This window comes from Martes martes (assembly GCF_963455335.1).
Source record: "Martes martes genome assembly, chromosome: 14".
NCBI classification, from domain to species: Eukaryota; Metazoa; Chordata; class Mammalia; order Carnivora; family Mustelidae; genus Martes; species Martes martes.
This window is the reverse complement of record NC_137902.1, coordinates 343,959-364,421: the sequence shown is the minus strand read 5'-3', so window position 1 is coordinate 364,421 and position 20,463 is coordinate 343,959. Positions and strand designations below refer to the sequence as shown.

At 60.7% G+C, this 20,463-nt stretch overlaps 2 protein-coding genes across 7 annotated transcripts in view; one reads left to right on the top strand and one right to left on the bottom strand.

Annotated features, from left to right (window-relative positions):
• Positions 1–1,601: 1,601 nt before the first annotated feature.
• Positions 1,602–20,027, bottom strand: TUBGCP2 (tubulin gamma complex component 2). 2 transcript variants are annotated; one of them, XM_080822390.1, is made up of 18 exons: positions 19,922–20,027; positions 17,340–17,522; positions 15,801–15,929; positions 14,868–15,041; positions 13,697–13,856; positions 11,424–11,631; positions 10,937–11,136; positions 10,370–10,559; positions 9,633–9,778; positions 7,955–8,135; positions 7,102–7,282; positions 6,074–6,246; positions 5,681–5,809; positions 5,285–5,405; positions 4,639–4,782; positions 3,990–4,118; positions 3,150–3,313; positions 1,602–1,999 (listed from the first exon to the last, which is right to left on the bottom strand). In XM_080822390.1, exons 2-18 carry the CDS (start codon positions 17,487–17,489, stop codon positions 1,864–1,866), a joined length of 2,715 nt encoding a protein of 904 aa, XP_080678516.1. In that variant the 5' UTR covers positions 17,490–17,522; positions 19,922–20,027; the 3' UTR covers positions 1,602–1,863. The 2 variants fall into 2 exon arrangements, with proteins under 2 accessions (XP_080678516.1, XP_080678517.1); XM_080822391.1 differs by having other exon boundaries at positions 17,340–17,540; positions 19,922–19,942.
• ZNF511 (zinc finger protein 511) overlaps positions 20,009–20,463 on the top strand; it is a 28,746-nt gene continuing 28,291 nt past the window's right edge. Inside the window, exon 1 of one of the 5 annotated variants that reach the window (XM_080822395.1) lies at positions 20,009–20,220. In XM_080822395.1, coding sequence (XP_080678521.1) covers positions 20,068–20,220 — 153 coding nt within the window. In that variant the 5' untranslated portion in view covers positions 20,009–20,067. The remainder of the gene's footprint in view (positions 20,221–20,463) is intronic. The other 4 variants (XM_080822398.1, XM_080822397.1, XM_080822399.1 and 1 more) reach the window with 4 other exon arrangements.

Here is a 20,463-nt window from a genome sequence, read left to right as displayed (position 1 = left end):
GCCCCGCGGATTTCCCGCGTCTACTCCTGGGCCCCTGCGGGCTCGTGAGCAGCGCCTGGTGTCCAGCACGAGCAACAAGCTTCATAAATGCCGATCGAATTAAGGGAGGGGGCGGCGGACAGACTATCTGAGCCCCTTCCTGCAAGGTCCCCCTCTGCGCAGGTGAAGCCCAAGCTGGCCTGGCCCAGGGGCCGGCTGGCCGGAGAGTGGCTTGGACATGCTCTATGGGGGGGGGGGGCAGGGGGCCTCGGGGGGCGCAGACTTCTTGCGCAACAGAGAGCTACCTACGCAGCACCCCGGTGCCTCTTCCTGCTCTGGGGGGAGGTGCCCCCCCCCCCGCGCTGGCCTGGCACCCGGGCTCCTCGGGTGGGTCCCTGTCACCTGCCGACCCAGATGCCTGCAGCTGAACCATGTGGCTCCGGAGCTGCTTTCTGGACAAGCTCCCTGAGACGGCAGCGTGGGAGCCTGTGCTGCCCACCAGCAGTCCCGGGCCAGAGGGCAGAGTCGGATCATTGCTTCCTCCAGAGCGAGTGGCAGCAGGTGCTCGTGCATGTGGAGGCGTCTCAGGCAAAGGCAACAGAGGCCATGGAAATGGTCCGCGTACACGGGCTCTGTCCCCTGCTCACACACCACTTCCTGTGTTGAAACGAGGTACAGGAGCCCCCACGCCCCGGCGATCTCGATCTCTTCCTTCCTCGTATGTGGCAATTCTTGAGAACAAAAAGTAAAAGGCAAAAACCAGAGCTGCTGTGGGTGCCCAAGCTCCGCTCCGTGGGCAGCTCGGACCGGCCACGTGCAGCTGCTGTCAGCAGCCTGGACCAGGACCCCACGTGCACCTCGGCCCTCCCCCTCACCCCCTGCAGCCCTGAGGTGCAGTTGGCAAGCCTCCTGCCCAGAGCCCAGGATGGGGACACGAGGTTTCTGGGCCTCAGGGCAGGGCAGGAGGGCCCCAAGCCAGGGGCCAGCGGGCTACTCTGCTCACGGCGCAAGGTTTGCACGATACCGGGGCTCTGGCTGTGATGGCTCACAGGCCACCCCCCACAGGCTTTAAAAGACTGGAAGAGGAAACAGCCTGTGGCTTGAACGGGAGCCCCCAGCTCCACGGTACCTTCTGTGCAAGGCAGTGGACAGGCTGAGGCTGCCCACACCCTGGCTGCAAGGGGGGGGACCCAGGCTGCCTCCAGGAGCCTGCTTCTGGCTCTCATTCCTCCTTGCCCACCAGGACACCCCTCTCCGGAAGCAGGTGCTCAGAGCTGAACTGGGACAGTGACACATGACCTTTGGCAGGTGGGCAGCACGGCAGGAGCACCGCAGAGCACTGTGGTGGGGGTCCCAGCAGCAGGGCAGGCCGGGGTCAGGTTCCCCAGCCCTGCCGGTGTCCTCAGGACTGACCCAGCCTCGGGCAGGCCCTGTGACAGCTAGAGGACCATGCTGCCCCCTAGTGCCAGGAGCCCTGGCATGATGCAGGAGCGTCCTGGCATGATGATGGATTTCTGGGGGTCCAGGCCAGTGTACCAGACCATGTGTGGGCACCTGGACCCTGTCCCCTGCATGGCACCTTGGTAATTATTTTCATGTTGCTCAAACACCATATGTTTTCACTTTGTCTTTATTTGAGAAGAAAAACATTTTAAAAAGTGGCCCTGCTCAACTGAAGACAGCTCACAGAGGAGCACAGCTGTGGAGACCCCCGCCCCCACCCAGATCTGGGTGGCCGCTGCAGAGCAGAACCCAGGACCCTGAGACCTGAGGCCAGCAGGGCAGGGACAACGTTCAAACTTTATGTTTAAACAGAAACAACAGGTGGTTTGGCGATATTCCAGTAAAAGCTTCCAAACTCTTTTCTTCCCAGCACCGGCGGCCTCACTGTGCGGTGACAGCGACCCTGGGTGCTGATGCCGGGGGGCCCCGTGGCACGGGCACCTGGGGGACTGCCTTCTGGCTCCTCTCTGCAGACAGACGCTCGAGGCGCTCCGTGTAGAAGCCGTTGAAGTCCAGTCTGTGGGAGGAGAGGGCTGGGCTGCCGCACCGGGAGGGTCGCCCTGCAGGGCCAGGCCAGGCAAGCCAACCACCCCACAGGCGAAGGGTCGGCTCTGCCCCCGGTGCGAGGGACACCTGCCCACACAGCCTTCCCAGTTCAAGCAGTGCTGACAGCAGAATGTAAACACACATGCAACACAAGAACTGCACAACAGAAACCCCTCATTTGGAGTTCAGGCAGAAGCACTTCCAGCAGAGTACCCGTCCCCCCCCCCCTGCCCTGGATGTCGGGGCCGGCCTTGCCTGGCACAGGGGCCTGAGGGGGCCACAGGCTGTGGGCACCTCCCAGGCTCTGTACTTAGGACATCAGACGCCTGTCTGACAGCTTCCCAGGCAGACAACCCCCCAATCCCTTGGGAATCAGAGTGGGGCATCTGCAGAGCGGGGCATCCAGGACACTGCCAGGCTCCACAGGCCATGGGAACCTGCTGGCCCCAGAACCACAGACTGGCTGGCCCCCTGCACCTGTCCTCACCGCTCCTACACTGTCCTCCCCAATGGGCCCCTCCCAGAGTCAACAGGAATGCTCCATTACGGCTCCTGAGAGTGGTGACAAGACCCACCTAGTCCCAAGAGCCCAAACCTGCAGGCTTTAATAAGCACTGCCATGACCCCCACTGTTTGCCCCCAGTGACTTCCTGGCCTGAGCAGCACCGCTGGCCCTGTCCTCGCCCACCTCCTGGCTGCTCTTCTGAAAACGGGGTGATGCTGCTGCCATGCACGGCCCAGGGCTGGGAGCTGGGGGGGCCCTGCCAGCATCCTGGGTCCTGGCTCAGGGAGCCAAGTGTTGGGTGAGGCTGACCCAGCCCAGCACACAGACAGGGACCGGTGCTGGGGCACTGACGGGGCGGCCTGGCACACACTGGTGCACACTCACGACTGAACACAAACCGCCACGCACGAGCCTCTGTCACTTCAGGCGACCAGCAGCAGCACGGAGGCGAAGGGCGAAGCCGCGCGCCCCAGCAGACCCCGCCTCAGTCACTCCTTCCCGAGGGGGCCTGAGGCCACGGTGGGGGAGCACATGCAGCGTGGGGGGAGGCTGGGACCCCCGGCCCGACGGGCACAGGACGGTGCCTCGGCAGTGCGCGGAGGCCACCCGCACCCACCTGGAGATGACGCTGGCCATGCTATGCTCGCAGTCGCTAGTGCTGTAGAGGCTCAGGCGGGCCAGAAGGTCAAGCAGATGCGCTGAGAAGTTCTTGTCAAACTTGCTGATGGTGGCCTCGAAGCTGGAGGTCAGCTGGGGGGCGTCCACGTGCTCAGCCAAGTACTGGAAGACACAGCCGGACACCGTGAGCGCCCCGGCCCCACCCCGGCCCTCTCCCCACCAGCTTGGCTTCCCTCTCCCCTCCTTTAAAAAAAAAAAGAAAATAGAAGGGATTGGGGCAAGTTTTCATGTGATAAAAGTCAAGGCGACATAAAACTTCCTGAGGCCGTGGGACACAGAGACACGCTCCGTTCGGGCAGCTGGCGCCCCGCCCTGCTCCCACCACACGGAAACGGCAAGTCCGCGCACCTCGTGGGTTCTTTACGTGGCTCAGATTTTCAAGGGGCTGCAGCATTTTCTCCTGGCTCCCTCTCGGCACAAGGGCGTGGGCCGGGAGCACAGGGCTGGACTCCCTCCGGAGCTGCGGCGGGCGCTGCAGGCCGCATCCCCAGCATCCCCTCTGAGGAGGCAGACACACCCGGCCCTTCTAGTTAAGGCTGGGCTCTAACTGGACCGACTGCAGGGCCCTGCGTGGCAGGCCCTCCGTGGACACCCCAAGCCCTGCTCTGGGGAACTGTGCCCTCACCCTCAAGCACAGCCAAGCTGAGGTTTGGACAAGTCTGGAGAGGAGATCCTCTAGCTCAGTTTTGGAACCTAATTGGGATGAGCCTTTTTTAACCAAAAGGAAAACAGAGCGCAGGCCAGCAGCGGGCCTGCGGAGGCGCCGGACACTACACACCTTCCTAGCAAGCTCCTTCCGGGCACGTTCCTCCGCCCTCTCGGCCTCCGTGGGCGGCCCCAGCATCGTGCCGTGCTCCAGCATCAGCCGGCCCAGCTCGCCGTCCAACTTCATGCTCTGCGTAAATCTCTTGGGGTCAGGAAGAAATGCTGCAGTTAGTTTCGAGGAACCCGGCCCAAGTAAAGTATGTGCCACTGCACAGCCGAGGCACCATCTACAGACTCGGAGCAGCACACACGGGCAGCAGACGTGAACTCAGGGAGCCGCAGTGTGGCCACACGGCTTCCAAGGGTGCCCGTCCGGGAGCTCGCCAACAGGCTTCTGAAAGGACGGCGAGCCCCAGACAGATCTGGTTCCCAGGCTCCTGGCCCCAGAGGTTGGCTACCATGTTCCATGCTCTCCAGCTCGACCCCCCAGGCTCTAGAGCCCTGGTGAACCTCGCGTCACCCCCTCTGCCTCCCAACACTTACTTTCTGTACCAGCCTTTTGAGGCAGCTACTCGTAACTGAATCAAGTAACTGCAACGGCACAAAAAGATGCCAGGTGCCCAGCACAGGGCCGAGGACAGAGCTGCGGCAGCTGCTGGCCCCGGCCCCTGGCGGTCGAAGAGGGCTCGGGGACACGGGCCTGCGCACGGTGGGCGGCGCACCTGCATGCAGTTGGTGAACATGACACACACGGACATGAGTCTGGAGAAGACTTTGAGCAGCTCGGGGTTGGTCAGCATGCAGTCCTTCAGACAGCTGTCCAGGAAGCTCGTGTGGTGGCCCAGGACGTCGTCGATGTTGGACGCCTGTGTGGAGAGAGGGCACCCGCCTTTGCTCGCAGCATGACTTTTCAAGGAGACCAGCCCTACACAGGCCAGGCTGAGGCTCTGCACACTTCTGTGTTGTTTCCCTTCCTTACGTGACCCAATGGCTTTGGATGCTCAACGTGCTGCCAAAAGTCCAGGGTTTTGGTTCTTAAGAAGGAAACGCTGCTGCTGTCCCTTCGCGCTTCTGGGACGTGCTGACAGCCCAGAGTGTGCAGGGGTGTGGGTGGAGCACACAGCCACCCCAGCCCCCAGGCTCCCCGCCCCCCAACACTCGCAGCCTGGCTCACACACAAGCAGGCCATGTTCCTAAGGAAACGCCTTCTGTGTGCGGAGGGCTTTGCTCTCTCGTTGTCGCCAGTCCGGGGCAGGCGCAGCGTCACCCCCCAACGTCCGACCCTCCGTCCCTCCAAGAACCTACTTGGTGCGACCCAGTTGGTGCAGAGCCTTTACAGTGTTAGGAACGTGTTAAGCTCAGACTCACGGATTTCAGGTTTTTCTCCAGGATGTGCCAGGTGGGCTCCATCACCTCAAACATCATGTAGTACTGAATGTTCTGAACAAAGTTGAGCATCCGCTGCCGCAGGGTGAAGGCGCCCGCAAACCTGCGTGAGCACAAGGGTGGTTCCTGCTGCAGCCGCCGCGGGCCCCCCGCTCCGTGGTTGGGGCCCCTCCTCTGAGCGCCCACACACAGGCACACACGGCACCTGCTGTCACCAGCTAGTGACCGACAGCAGAGGGACGGAGCCAGCGTCCACTGTGGGGGCCACGGCCCCACACTGCAGTGTGAAACCTGTCCCGGATCAAAAAGCGACAAGGCGGGTGACAAGCCGCCTTTCGAGAGCTGTGGGCAGGGCGTACGGGGAGCGGAGGGACGCACCACTTCGCGGAGCGCGGCGAGTACTGCTTGGCGGCCTTGTTGCTGATCCAGACGTTGCAGAGCTGCCGCTCCACGTGCTTGCAGTAGAACATGTGCCGGAAGAGCATCTGGTAGCGCGTCAGTGCTTTCCTGCGAGAAGAGGGGCACACAGGATGCTGAACGACACCCGGTGGGCGCCGCTGGCCTTGGACATCGTGATGCTCACGGCACACGGCGGCAGAGGCTCTTACGCCACTGATGCCGTCCTGTGCCCCAGGAGCCAGGCAGCCCACCCTGCACAGGAGTGACCACACACAGCTGCTCTGAGCGGTCTGCTGAGCGGACACGACCCGCCTTCTCTGCAAGCCTGGAAGCACGTCCACGGAAGCCAGCGCCGGAAGGACCAACGCTCACCTATTGATAATCAGCGACAGGGGCCACTTGACGACATAGTCGAAAGAGAAGGCCTCTAGGCCGCTCAGCGTGAGCTCAGTGGGGTCGGCATGGACCATCGCCTTCTCCTGCTTGGTCTCGATGGCCAGAACCCGCAGGAGCTGAGTGATGAGGTCATGAGGCATCAGATCGATCTTGAGAAAGAAAGAAAAAAGCGTCGCCACCCACCTGGGTTAATCCTCTGCCTTGGGCTCAGGTCATGATCTCAGGGTCCTGGGATCGAGCCCCATATCCAGCTCTCTGGTCAGTGGGGAGCCTGCTTCCCCCCTCTCTGCCTGCCTCTCTGCCTACTTGTGATCTCTGTCAAATAAAAAAATAAAATCTTAAAAAAAAAAAAAAAAAGCGTTGCGTCCTGCCTGCCGCCGCAGCCCAGCAGCCGCGTGAGCTGGAGAAGCAAGTCCAGGACAGACACAGCTTCCTCTGGTAGACTGTGCGTCAGGAAGGCGGCTTACGAAACAAGTGCCTGCCGGTAAGGCCTCAGCCGCCTCCGCCAAAGCCAAAAAAGAGAAGCGCAGAGATTATTCGTAAGCTACCCAGTGGTGTAAACGAGGAACTACACAGCAAGTCATGGCTGACTGTGAACATGCTGGTTCAGCTGAAAACCCACGGGGGTCTGCTGACCTCCCCTAACCCGGACTGCGAACAGCCTACAGCTGCCTGGAAGGCTCGCAGACGCAGGTGATGAGCACGTGTCTCGTGCGCTGTAGCACGGGGTGTGTCCTCACGATAAAGCAAGCTACAAAGGAGGAAATGTTAGTAAAAAGGAAATGTGTTCATGTCACTGCACTGCACCGACGAGAAAAGCTGCACGTGAGCACGCCTGCTCGATTCACACCCGTGCTGCCCAAGGGTGAGCTGCGGTAGCACCGGCAGGAGTCAGGTCCCCCCCGGGTTTTACGTAGGCTGTCCTGCTCAGGCGGCCGCTCCACCCCTCTGGACACAGGAGCGCGGGTCTGAGGGTGCTGCCCCGGCCCCGGCCCCCAGCCCACCTTGAGATCATCCTTGAAGGGGTCCGTGTTGGCCGTGCTCATGCGCAGGGCCAGCTCCAGGAGCGCCTCCAGACGGGTGGGTGTGATGTCGTCCACCGGTTTCTTCAGCTCGTCCTCAGTGAGGTCCATGAAGTGCACGAAGAAGTCCCCCTGGTCCATCAGGAAGTAGCGCTTGATGGACCTGAAGGGCAGGTGGGGCCCGGAGGTCATGCGGAGTGGCCCAGACTCGGGAAAACCGACAGGCAGCCGGCAAGGAAGAGCTGCGCGCAGACACACGGCTCCCACCACCACCCGCGGTTTGGACGATGTGGTGGGCACGGGTGGGCTTGGGCCGCACAGCCCAGGGAGGGTGAGCCCCGAGGCCTGCAGCACTCCCCACGGAAAAGTACACAGACCGTACTAACTGGCCCAACCCTGCTCAGCTTCTTGGATCAGACAAGATCATGTGCGTTCAGGGGGCTAAGGCCATAGACCAGAGAAGTACGTTAGAAAGGGGAGACCGGCGGTCAGCTTCAAAAGAGCAGAAACGAACAGCTCTTAGGCATGGGTGAAGGACCTCGGTGTCCAACTACAGCAAGAAACACTGCCCAGAAGGGGCTGGTGGCCCTGCATGGGGGCAAGGCTGGCAAGCTGGACCACCTCTGACAAGGTAACACTGGCAGACACGGCCCCACTGGGCCTCTTGGGAAGCAGGACCAAGGTGGCAGGGTCACAAATGTGCAAGGTTCTTAGGCTGGAGACAACCTGGCAGCGTGCTCGTGTTTCTAGTGACAAAACGGGGCCGCTAACAGTGTCTGGCCTCAGTCAGACACCGGGAGGGCTCCACGAGCTGAGCTAGAAGGCAGAAGCTCACCTCAGGTGTGCCACGAGCTCCTTTTCCTCCATCAGGAAGGCCAGCAGGACCTTGCTGGCGTAGTTAAAAGCCTTCTCGATTTGCTCAACATATGCTCGCTCCTTCAAGGTGTAGATGATCTCCTTGGCCACGGGGCAGGTGACATCGTGACCACACTCTCTGACTACATTCAGGTATTTTCCTGAAAAGACAAGGAAAAAACAGATTAAAAATTTCACTATATACGGACACTAAACCACAGGCCTGAACCTCGGATCCTGTGACCCCAATACTAGCTGGGGCCTGGAAACACGGTTCTAGAGTCCTTTACACAAGGCAGGGAAACACAACTGATGTCCACGAAGGACAGAAGCACAATCCTCTAACGGGCTGGGCCCTCTCTTAGCCAGGGTTTTCTGACAAAGAGCACAGAAATAATTCCAAGAAGCTTTCGGAGAATGAGATCCTGTCATCTTCCAACCGCATCCTTGACCGAGTCCCTGGCTTAAACCTGTCTAGTACCTCAGCCCTTCTGTGCTGCTAACTCCGGTTCCCAGCCCATGTGATGGCGACTGGAACACCGCTGGGCCACTGAGGCCCATGTCCTTGACCGCTTTTCCTGTGGTGGTGTATGAGAGTGACCCACAAGGACACGGACCCTTGGCCTCTGTCCCCACTGCTGGCACCGAGCTCCGACAACCCTTGCGACCTCAAGACCCAGGAGGCCCTTTCGAGCAGCTGAGTTTGCCCCTGCGAGGTGACTCCAGGCGGTCCCCGGACAGCTCGGGATGGGGGCTGCGTGCCGGGGACCCAACCCTGTGACCAGAGGCTGGAGGTCTGGTCCCGTCCCCTGGGGCCGGGGATGGGGAGGGGCCGGAGGCGGAAGAAGTCACCAACGGCCAAAGATTCCCTCACTGGCGCCTGGGTCGCGGAACCTCCCTAAAACCCCTAAACGGAGCAGCGTGGCGCGTGTCCGGGTGGCAAACACATCCACACGTGGGCGGCGCCCCCGGAGCCAGGCGCGTAGGAGCTCCCGCGCTCGGCACCCGCCCAGACCTCGACCCGCGGACCTCTTCACCTGGCTGCTCACTTGCGTCCTTTCTAACAACCCGGTGATCTAGAAAACACGGTGTTTCCCTGAGTTCCGTGAGCCGTCCTAGCAAATCGTCAACCCTGCAGAGGGGCGTCCCGGGAACCTCCAACGCGCAGCCACATCAGACGGCAGTGCAGGCGGCCTAGGGACCCGACACTGTAGACGCGGGGGCCGCCTTGAGAGCCTGGGCTCTGAGGCCGGGGAGCCCACACCCACCAACCCTGGGTGGTCTGTGCCGGGACTGGGTGAGTTCACGGGACACCCAGCGGGTGTCCACAGGCAGCAGGAGAGCTGGACGTTGGTGTGGAAAAGCTGCGTGTCTGGGGCCGGCTGGGAACAGGAAAGAAATTTTCCTGTCAATGCTAACAGAGTTCTAGAAACAAAGTAGTGGAGAAAAGTCATCTGTGAGACAAGCTCCCAGGGCCAGAGAACAAAACAATGGCACCCAGAGCCACAGGAGCTGGACAGGACGACGAGGCGCAGGAAGGCTCTGCGGAGGCTGTTCCAGCCCTGTGCACAGCAGGGCACCTGCCCTGCAGCAGGGCACACGATGACAGAGCCACAGGACAGAGGGCAAGCGTGCACTGGGCTGGGGCAGGGGCTCACCTGTGCTGAGCACCTTGCCGGCCATCTTCTGCAGGAAGGAGGGGATCTGCCGCTGCACCACGGTGTACCGCTGGTCCCAGTACTTGTCGTTATAGTCCTCCTGGATCTTCTCCTTCCGCAGCTCGTGCTCCTCCACCATGAACTCGCTGGCGAGCACAGGACGCTCTCAGGCGGCAAGCCGAGCTCACCAGCCCAGCAGGCTCAGGAGCTCCCACGCCCATGAGCAGTGTCACCTGTCAGTGCCCAGCTGTCCGCCTGCCCGGAGGCTGTGAGGCAATTCAGGGCTACGGGGCTGCAGGCTGACCTCTCTTTGGTTCCACCCGTCGGGAAATGCAGCACTTCCCTCCCATGCGAAACCAGGCAACAAGCCGGTCCCCACAGCAGGGGCGCGACCCCTTCATGCCTGTGTCAGACGTTACTTAGCGAGGCACGGTTTTAAAACACGTTCCTTGTCAGGCCCTCCCCTCAGACTGTTACTGGAACCAGCAGCACAAAAACACTACTTCTAGCCTTGACTTTGAAAGTACTTCAGCAGTACTCAACGCGACAGAGCTGTCCACGAGCCGCCTGGCTCCTTGAAGGTACTGAAACCCCCAGACTGGGAAGGAGCCCTCGGCAGCCGGGACAGAAGCCCACGGCGGAGGCCAGGAGCGCCCCTCGGCGTGCTGAAGCCTCTCTGGGCTGCGTGGCTGCACGTGGGTGTCGTGCCCGACTCCCTCAGGCTCCGCGAGCCCTACCTGTACGGGTCATCGATTATCCCTCTGTAGATCCACTTTTCCAGAATCTCAAAGTAAGGCACACTGGCGGCCTTGGTGAGGTACAAGCACAGCTCCTGCGCCTGACTGTCGCCCGTGTAGTTGAAGCTCCGGTCGTGGAGAAGGCTCAGGGTGGACCCCCCGACACACTCGCCTTTATCCACCGAGGTGGCTGCCAGGAGGGGAGGCAGCAGTCAGCTGAGAAGGGGCGCCCGTGGCTGCCCCAGCTAGGTGACAACAGACCAGGACCTCCTTCTAGGGACAGACGATGCTGCTGTGGGAGACACTCAAACCGTAAGCTCGAAACCACTAACGAGCGTTCGTCAGTAAGGGCTTCCAGAGTCTTCCTCCCACAGACTAAACCGGAAGCAATACAGGCTTTGGCCTCACACCCTGGCGTCCTTGGTGAAGAAACGGATGCCTCGTGCCCGGCCTGGGAGTTTCTCCTCCACACGCCACGACCCGCTCCACCATGGAACGTGCCTGCCCGCTGCCCCAAGTCTCTCCCAGGGCCTGGCCGGCGCAGCGAGGCGGGGGGCAGGCACGTACCCAGGGAGGCCAGGATGTCGACGGTGCGCATGGCCGGCTGGATGTAGAACCAGAGCTTCTGGAGGGACAGCAGGCCCTGCCTCTGCAGCTGCTCCAGCTGCGTGACCAGGATCAGGTACTCCTTCACTAGGGTTCTCATGGCGGCCGCCAAGGCGTGGTTCACCTGTCCGTATTCGAAGGAAGACTTTTCTTCAATGAACCTAGGAGGGAAAAGAGCACCCGGGACCCATGAGCAGGGGAGGCTACATTTTCCGATTAGAGGTCAGATGTTCTGAGCCCCCTCCCCTCTCAAGCGCTTAGACACCAGCCCCTGCACTCGTCCCCAGGCCCTTCAAAACCGTGCCAGGCATGAGAGCGGGTCGCAACAAGACGAGGACGCTTTCTAGGAGAGGATTCAAACGGCCCTCGCGGACGCAAAGCGTGCGCCGCAGGGTGAAGAGCGCCCGGGAAGGCCCGCGTCCAGCCTCGGGGCCGGTCGGGCGCCTACCTGGTCACTGTGGAGTAACTGGCAGCCACGGGGAGGATCCTGTTCACCAGCTCCCTGATGGACAAGTCGAGGTTGGGGTCCACGAGGAAGGTGCGGCTCTGCCTCCCGGTGAGGGGCTGGGCGGTGATGTACCTGCCGTCCACACCCACCAGCACATACAGCAGGTCCTCCACCACGGCCGACTCCTGGGAGGCCAGGGGCAGCGTGCCTGTGGGCCGTAGACAACAGCTGGGCCACGGCCTCACTTCCAGGGCCTCTCACTCCCACTGACCTTTCTCCTAACCTCGTCTACTCCGGCACCTTCTGATTTCCCCGTGATTCCCTCAAACACTCAAGGCCATGAGAATCTGGCTGTTCACTGGGATCTGACTCATCCCAGGGAGGCACAAAGGCCGGGATTCTGAAAGCACCAGGAGCACAGGACAGGTCGGGCCTGGGCAATGTGCCACAGCCTTAAAGCACCAGGCAGACAAAACCCTCTGGACACAAGTAAAAGCTCGACATTTAAGAGAATAAAGTTAAGGACTGAAGAAGCATTTCTGATGTAAGCTGCTCTTACAGCACTTATTACAACAGGTCTGCGTTGCCATGGAATAAGACTGTCTTTGAAGACTTTAAAGCAGTGACAATTTCTAGCATGTGTGCACTGTACGAGGTGGCTTCCTTACCACCACCTAACTGAGCACGGTCCTATGCCATCAACCAAGGCCGCCGGCCAAACGCCTCCTGGCCCCGGCAGCTCCCTGCCCCTCTCGGTTCACAGCCCCAGGACAACCCTCGCTGTCCTCCTGAGCACCTGCTGGGACAGACCACCACACGTGGGGAGCCAGAGGTGGCAGTGACAGAAGGGTGTCTCCGTGCGTGCCCTTGCCTCGCAGCCCAGCCTTGCGCAGCTGGCCCAGTGGGTGGCCCCGTCAGCCCCACGGCATCCCAGAACCCAGGCCTGGTGGCTCCGGATGGCACTGTCCCACACTTGTCCGTTCACAAAAGCTCAGCTGGCATCACACACCCGCACGCCAGCCTGCTGACGGCAGGACACAGGCTCTGAGCCCAGCAGCCACCTGTCCGTGCGTGGCACGGGTCACGTGAACTTCCAGCTCCGTTTCCTCTCCACGACGCCAGCAGCTGTCAGGACAAGCTCGCTCACGGCTCCGACTGAAGCAGTGAGGGTTATCTTCCTGTTCCCCAAGCGCGGGGGTGCCGTCCAGGAATTGCCACCAAGCCACGCCACCACTCACTTGAAATCTGAGCATAGCCCCAGTTAGAGCCCCAGTGGACGCTCTCCGAGGGGGGTGAGGGGTACAGCACCGGGTCAGCTGGCCTTGGGGTAGGGCCCCTGGCCTTGGGGGCAGATGCCACCATGCCCCTCCAGCACCCTGCCCGCACGTGGAAAAGGACCAGGTCACAGGCCGAGGAAAGGAACAGCCAAGGGCGGCACAGCCGGCCTGGAGGCTGAGCTCTGAAGGGACACGGGAACGAGCCAGGGTGAGGGACACTGCATGGTGAGACGTGGCCAGGAGGCCCGTCTGCCAGCACTGGGGCAGTCACCAGACAGGCCATGAGGGACACAGGCCAGAGGCAGGCTCAAAGCCGCTAGCTCTGCAATGACAGCAGCAGGGCTGGGTGCGAGGCCCCACGCCGCCGGCTACCTGGGCCAAGTGAGAGGGAGCCAGACATCCACTGCTCAGCCACACGAGCTGCACCGCACTAGACAGGGCAGATCCAGACCTTCCTGTACCACAGGGAGCTCTGGGGAGGTGCTGAGCCCCAAGCCAGTGAGAGCAGAAGGACCGTGTCTGGGCAAGAGAGGCAGAGGGAGGTGGGGGACCTGGGACCAGGTCAGTGCCGCGGCGGAAGCAAACACAGGTGCCACCCCCAGCTCCAGGACCCGGTGAATTGTGACACCAGTCACCATGTGAAAAGTGGAAGGGAGAGGGAAGTTAGGAGCCCCACCGCAGGCACACACGACAGACGGATGCCCACGGGAGACCAAAATTCAGGGAGACGTCCTGGGGGTAGAGATCTGGGATTGCAACAGAGGCAATAAGATTCCCTAAAACAAACGAGGTCACCCTGCAACGGGAAAGTAGCAAGGAAGACCTGAGAGCAAGCCCGGAGGACGCACTTGGCAGGTAGGGCGGGGGGAGCAGGAGAGAAAGGGACGCGCCGAGGCAGCGAGGACCTAAGACCCTGGCGCCACCAAGGATGAGAGCTCAGGAGGGACGGCCGCGCCGCTCAAGGGCGCCCGGACGTTGGACACGCGCATCACATACCTATCGGCACGGCCGTGTCTGTGCTCACGCCTGAGCCAGTCAGGAAATCCCCAACCAGTGTGGGTCTCTCGTATACCCATGGTGGAAAGACGGGGAGGCGCTGGCCCGAATTTTTTTTGTTTTGCTTATCTCGAAGCAGCTTTCTTGTAAGTTCCAGAGACTGGTGACGATATTTTCAAAAACAAAGAGAGACACACTTTCAGTACCAACACTTAAAACAGACATCTAGGCCACGGGAGAAGTCAATCGCTCAACACGTGAAGGCTCAGTAGAGATGTGAAGAGATGAGCATCTCCAGGCCCGTCACGGTGCAAGGCGCTGGCTGTAAGACAGGGACCCCACCCCTCCTCAGGCTCTCAGTCTGCAGGACCCCCAGGTACACCAGGAGCACCAGGAACGGGCTGCACCCTTCCTGGGCACACCTCCATAGATTCAATGGCTTTATCCTGGTGGCACAAAGTCTAGACATGACCTGATGGGTGGAGACAAGGGCCCAGGGACGGCCAACTGGAGAAGGGGGCCCCCACCTAGGCCCCTCAGGGCCAGGGGGAGAGGCCGGCACCTGCAGCACATGCCCAGAGCAGTGGTCCTCCTGTGGCACGGGCCACCGGAGGCTGACCAGGGCAGTTCGAGGGACCCAGCTTTCAGAAGTTCCAGGTCAAGGGTGGCCAGAGAGAGGGTGGGTGCCAACTATTTCCTCATCTGTCATACAGGGTAGCAGAGTGAGGACACCTGAGGTGCTGATGTAAGACACTCCCAACCAGCACTGGCCGTCGTGCCTGTCGGAGCCACTGAACTGGACAAGCAGAGACTCTGCTCAGGCCCTCACGGGGCGCTGCTCCGAGGGGCCTGAAGGTCACGGGGACCACGACAGAGGCACAGCAGGAGGCTGTGGCAGGACGTGAAACTGAGAGCAGGAGGAAGCAGTTTTTAGATACGAGAGACAGAAGACGGCGTAGAGAAAATGATCTATAAAGTACAATCTTACACAAACAAGCTGTCAAAAAACTAATCGAGGGAAAGGAAGAATCACAATTAACGGAGGCTGAGAGCCCCGCCAGGGTCCCCAGCAGGCAAGCCCGATAGCCTGGTGGGTCAGAACCTTCCTGCACTGTCGTCTAGGCCTGTGGTCCAGGACTGTCCCCCGCAAGGGCGGCAGGGGGTTCCATACCTGCTGCGGCGTGGAGCCCGCGGCCACGCTGCCGAGCTGCTTCCTCAGCTCCTCCAGCTCCTGCGCCGAGATCCTGGAGGTCGCGGCCGGGGCGCTGAAGCTGGCGGCGCCACCTGCAGCACTGGCGGCGAGCTCGGCGCGCTCCTTCGCGTTCTGCTGTAAATACTGCAGAGTCTGGAAACACACAAGACGGGCCAGCCCTGGCTCCCTTCTTTCCCGACTCCACGCGGAGGGACGGCAGGACCCCCGTGAGCCCCCAGGCTGCAGTCCCGTCTCTCAGCGTCTCCTGCTGCGAGGTGCCACAGCTCCAACGCAGGAGAGGAGGATAACCCCAAGGCCGCTCGAGAGCCAATTCCCAAACTCCACTCCCAAGGGCATGGGCCTTTCGCGACACTCTGCCAGTCTCCCAGGCCGCGGCGAGACCACTTCCCTTTGTCCATCCCCAGCGCGGACAGTCCAATGGGCCTAGCTGCACCCTGTACCCCTGAACAGGCCCTGGGCCTGCAGAGGGAGAGGGCCGATCACCTCCCTGGACGCTTGGGGGTGCAGCGGCTCCGCCGGCCTCGACACTAAGTGCTTTTCTTAGTGTGGCAAGCAGCACACGTGCAATGCACAACGCACGAAAACACACCTGACAAGATGAAAAATAAAGGCCCCCACCCTGGGAGGTAACAGCTGTGCTGCCCTCAAGTTTATTGCCAGCGTGAGTCACTGTCCCTTCTGAAGCTCCAGACACGTTCCTACGTCACGTCAAAGGGCACAAGGCAGGGAAAGAAGCTACACGTGGGCAGCAATGTGCCGTCAGAGGTGTTGTGTCAACGGAGCAAATCTCGTGAGTGTCCATCAGAGCAACCCCAGCGGACGAGCTCGTCAGAAACCCGCATCGCAGTCGCCTTGCCCGACACTCCCCACACGAGCCCACACAGCCGTTACCTCTCTGTCTTCCGTGAGTTTTGATAACAGGTATACCAGCGGGTCAAGGTTCCTTGTGTTTTTAGATTTCAGTTCATCATACTTTTTTAGAAAATCTTCTGGAGTACGAGAAAATTCCGCTATTTTAACCTCAAAAGCATAAACATGAGAGATTCAGTGACAATAGCAAACAACTTTTAAAAAATCTTCCGGAGGGGCACCTGGGTGGCTCAGTTGCTTAAGTGTCTGCCTTTGGCTCAGGTCATGGTCCCAGAGTCCTAGGATCAAGCCCAACATTGGGCTCCCTGCTCAGCGGGGAGTCTGCTTCTCTCTCTCCCTCTGCCACTCCCCCTGCTTGTGCGCTTGTTCTTTCCCTGTCAAATAAATAAACGAAATAAATAATAATAGTAACAATAGGGCGCCTGGGGGGCTCAGTGGGTTAAGCCTCTGCCTTCGGCTCGGGTCGTGGTCTCAGGGTCCCGGGATCGAGCCCCACATCGGGCTCTCTGCTCAGCTGGGAGCCTGCTTCCTCCTCTCTCTCTGCCTACTTGTCATCTCTATCAAATAAATAAATAAAATCTTAAAAAAAAATCTTCCAGAAAATTAAACACAAAAACCGAAACAGTGCAACTAGGTAGGCTAAATGATCACATACCTCTGAAACAAGACTTAAATGCAACAAACGCTGTTAGCCCTACATACTCCTCTGCAGTTTCCCTCCTGCTTCCTCAGCCTGAGATCAGGAAATAGCCACTTGGATTTTTTTCTTTTTTTACCATTTTATGCATTTGCTTCATACATTCAGTGCTCTTCCCTCTGGAATTAGGCACGGGCTCTGGGTTATGTTTGCTCACTGATTTATGGTGTTCCCTTTGTAATAAATTATACTCACTTCTGTGTTCCCAAACACCGCCTGCTCAGTAAATTTTCCTAATTATCCTGGTGCCGTTACTAACCTATTTAAATAACTGAAGGTTCATAGTGTGTTTCTAGAAATAAGTTTAAAAATTCTCTTTACTGAAAACGCATAATTTTGAATTATACATTATTTGAATAAAGATAGAAAAACCTGTTTTAAAGGGATTTCAATACAGTTAATACCAGGACCTTCCTTTTCTTTTCAAGTTTTTTATTTAAGTAATTTCTACGCCCACTGTGGGACTCAAACTCATGACCCCGAGATCCAGCTGGTCCACAAACTGAGCCAGCCGGGCGCCACAGGGAGCCTCCTTTCCACCCAGAGGAATATGAATCTCCTTCCTCATGGGACCCAGCACCTGGGTTCTGAGGTTAGGCTGACATCCCAGCACTCTCCCTGAGCCTCATCTACTCATCTGTACAACAGGGTGGGTAACAAGAGCTTGTATGAGGAATCATCAGAAGCACTGAGTTGAGCAGAGGACGTGGTCCAAGAAAAGCCTTCCACAAGTACTGTCTGCCGTCGACACTGGTGGTGCTATGGCTGCTCCGTCAGGAAACTTGTGAACTCTGTGCACAAGCTACACCAGGACGGGGCCCAGCTTGCCCGGTGCCCAGCGCAGCACCAGGGACGGAACCCACCTTGGCACTGTGTGCAGATACAGTGGTTGTGACATAGGGTGTCCTGTTCTTCTGCAGCAGGTCGATATAGACCTCAGCCCCATCCCCACCATGGACACGCAGCAAGCTGAGCAGCTCATTGACGTCGTGGTGAATCCGAAATTCACTCATAGTTTTGGCTCTTAAACATCACAACAGGTTCTCCTAAAAGTGAGAGGAAAGCTGTTTATAAAAACAAAACTGTGCTAACAGGTCTGGTGAGGACGAGGCGGCCCCAGTTCAACGTCGAGCATCAAGCAAAGACTCGGCACACACGCCACGTTTGCTAACTAATGAGTATTAATTTGCATCTCCACACCGAGAAAGTGAAGCTCTAGTCTTGTAGCAGACACTGAGAACTGGCCAGGGCCAGGCCATCTCCAAAGGTAACAGCAGAAGAATTAAGCACAAACACGCACACTTACGAATCAGGAGGCGCTCATGGTAACCACAGCCACCGACATGAGGCACAGCAGGGTATGGGTTGTGGAGTCCCAGCCAGTCTGAACCCTGACTTGGCCAGCTCTGAGCTGTGGGGCCCTAGGCAAGGAACTTGGCCTCTCTGGGCTTCTGACAAGAAGTGACTATTACTCCTACCCACAGAGCTGCTGCACAATCACCCTTATAAAGCACCAAAGAGCCCACACCCAGTAAGTTCCAGTGGCGTCGTCACTAGAGAACAGGCTGGTTTTACAAAAGGAACCCTGGATCCGAGCAAAAGGAACCCTGGATCCGAGTTTGGGAACTGACAGCATCCCAAACCATCAGGCACCTTACTAATCACAGAGGACCTGGAACCAGGCAGTGCAACGTACAAGCAAGACAGCAAAGAGGACACGGGAACTTTCCCCCTGACCTCTCCGAATCTAAGGGCATCCAGTTTCATCCATGCGCTACGAGGGGTCCTCAACAATCTGGCTTGTCCCGTACTGGCTGGACTGAGGGCCCTTCCTCACGCCAGATGGCAAGCACACTGCGCTTCCCACCAAAAAAACACCTGTCCATCAGGTACAAGCAGGGGGAGAGCCCTTCAGAAGAATGATCATCCGAGGGAACTATCTGCAGGAAACCTTGTGTTTGTGGTAAAAATACAAGCACAGACACGCCCTCGTCACAAAGATCCTAAGGAAGCCAGGTCTCCGTGGGGATGTGGATGACTCCGGCACTAACTGTGGCTCTCCCCGGCGGGCAGGACCTCCCAGGAGGACATCGGGAAGTGTGTAAGGGACACTTCCGGTTGTCACAGCCACCAGAAGGGTGCTCTGGGTATTTAGTGGGCAGGAGGCCAGAGAACCGGACCATCAACAGACGCATCCCACCGAAAACGGCAACGGCGCCCACTGAGAACAGCTCAGGAGCATCTGGTCACCAGGGCCCACTCGTCTTTCTGACGTCTTTCTGCCGCTCCTGAGCTCCTCTGTTGGCGGCCAAACAGCCCTGGGGGAGGGGCGGAACCCCCTCCCCACCGTGAGCCAGCAGCGGGGTACAGGAGGGGGCCGGGTGCCTGCTTCCCCGGGAGTGAGTGAGGCAGAGAGAAGTCGCAGCGGGTCTTTGCTGAGGGCTCAAAGCCAACTGCACAAAGGGGCCCGGAAAACGTTACACAATTTGTGAGAAAGTCAGGACTCTCAATGCTTTTTCATGAGATGAGCAACGGTCGGTCCAGAGCTCTTCCCGGCCGCGACGGGACAGACGGGGCACACAGGCACAAGCCTTTCCTTCCAGAACGAGGTGAGGTCATTGTACCTTCAGAATTACACTTCAAAGGTACGTTTTCCTTTGTTGAAGACACAGAACCCCGTCCCCCGGCCCACCGCGAGCACGTGTGCGCCCTACTCCAGGCGGGACCATCTGGGTGAGCAGTGGGGTCGGCCTCAGAGCCACCCGCCCGCCGCCCAGGGCCCCCAGCACCCGGCGCCCCTTAGCTCCGCACCACGCTCAGTGGGGAACCGTCTTCCAGCCGGACGGGCGTCTCCTCAGCCAGGCAGAGGCTCCAGGGTGGCCGCGCCCGCCTCTCCGTCCCCCCGGGGGCACCGCGCATGGCGCACGGCCCCGCACGTCTCGGGCGCGGGCGGGACGCAGGACGCCAGGAAGGCAGGCGGACTGACAGGGCCTGGCCGGTCAAGCGAGGGCCACTGGGCCAAGGAGACGGAGCGGCTTCGTCCAACAAGAAGCGCTACGAGGGAGCGCGGACCGCCACGACCGCGCGGGCTCGGGTCCGGTGCGCGGCTCGGGGGCAGAACGGCCCAGGGGCCGCCCCAGCCTTGCCCGCGGGAGGCGGACGCGCCGCGCGCAGGGAGGCTGGGAGGGACCGTGCGGGCGTCCCCGGGCGGCGGTCCGCGGGTGCGGGTCCCGCGCGCGGACCCTACGGTCGGCGGGACGGCGCGGCGGCCAGGGCGGCGCCAGCGCGCGGGCGTCCGGGTCTGACAGCGCGCGGTCCGGGGGCGAGCCGCGGGCAGCAGGCGCGGGGAGGCGCTGCGCAAGCCGGCCGGGCGCGCACGGAACGAGGGCCGCGTCCGCCCCGCCGCCCCCCAGGCTCAGGCGCCGCCACCCCCGGCCGGACTCACCGCGGGCACCGCGCGTCCGAACCCAGCCCGCCGAAGCCCCGCGGCCCGCGCCGGCAGCGGAAATTGCCCGACGTCACTTCCGGCCCCGCCCCGCCCGGCTCACGGACGGTGGCCGGTAGGCTGTGGGGCCGCCGGCGCGCAGGGCGATGCAGCTGCCGCCCGCGCTGCACTCCCGCCTGTTGGGGGCACCCGGGGCGGCCGAGCCGCTGCCTGTGGAGAGGAACCCGGCGGCCGGGGCCCCGCCCTTCCACTTCGCGGCGCGGCGGGTGCGCTTCCCGCGGGACCACGAGTTCTTCGAGGTGTGTGAGCCGAGGAGCAGAAGGCAGTTGTCGGCGGGGCCGGGGCCTGCGGGGGGCGGGGCCTGCGGGGGGCGGGGCCTGCGGGGGGGGGCGGGGCCTGCGGTCGGGGCGGAGCTGGAGGGGCGGGACCAACGGGCGGGGGCGGAGCCTGCGGTCGGGGCGGAGCTGGACGGGCGGGCCTGCGGGGCGGGACCGATGGGGGGGCCAGTGCTGGCGCGCCTGGCCCCGGCCACCACACGTGTG

Coding starts and splice junctions, on each gene's coding strand:
- TUBGCP2 (XM_080822390.1), bottom strand. CDS start 17,489: ATGAGTGAATTTCGGATTCACCACGACGTCAATGAGCTGCTCAGCTTG. Junction 11,632..13,696: donor AGACACGGCCGTGCCGATAG/GTATGTGATGCG, acceptor TACGGCCCACAG/GCACGCTGCCCCTGGCCTCC. Junction 10,560..10,936: donor CGACATCCTGGCCTCCCTGG/GTACGTGCCTGC, acceptor CCCTCCTGGCAG/CCACCTCGGTGGATAAAGGC.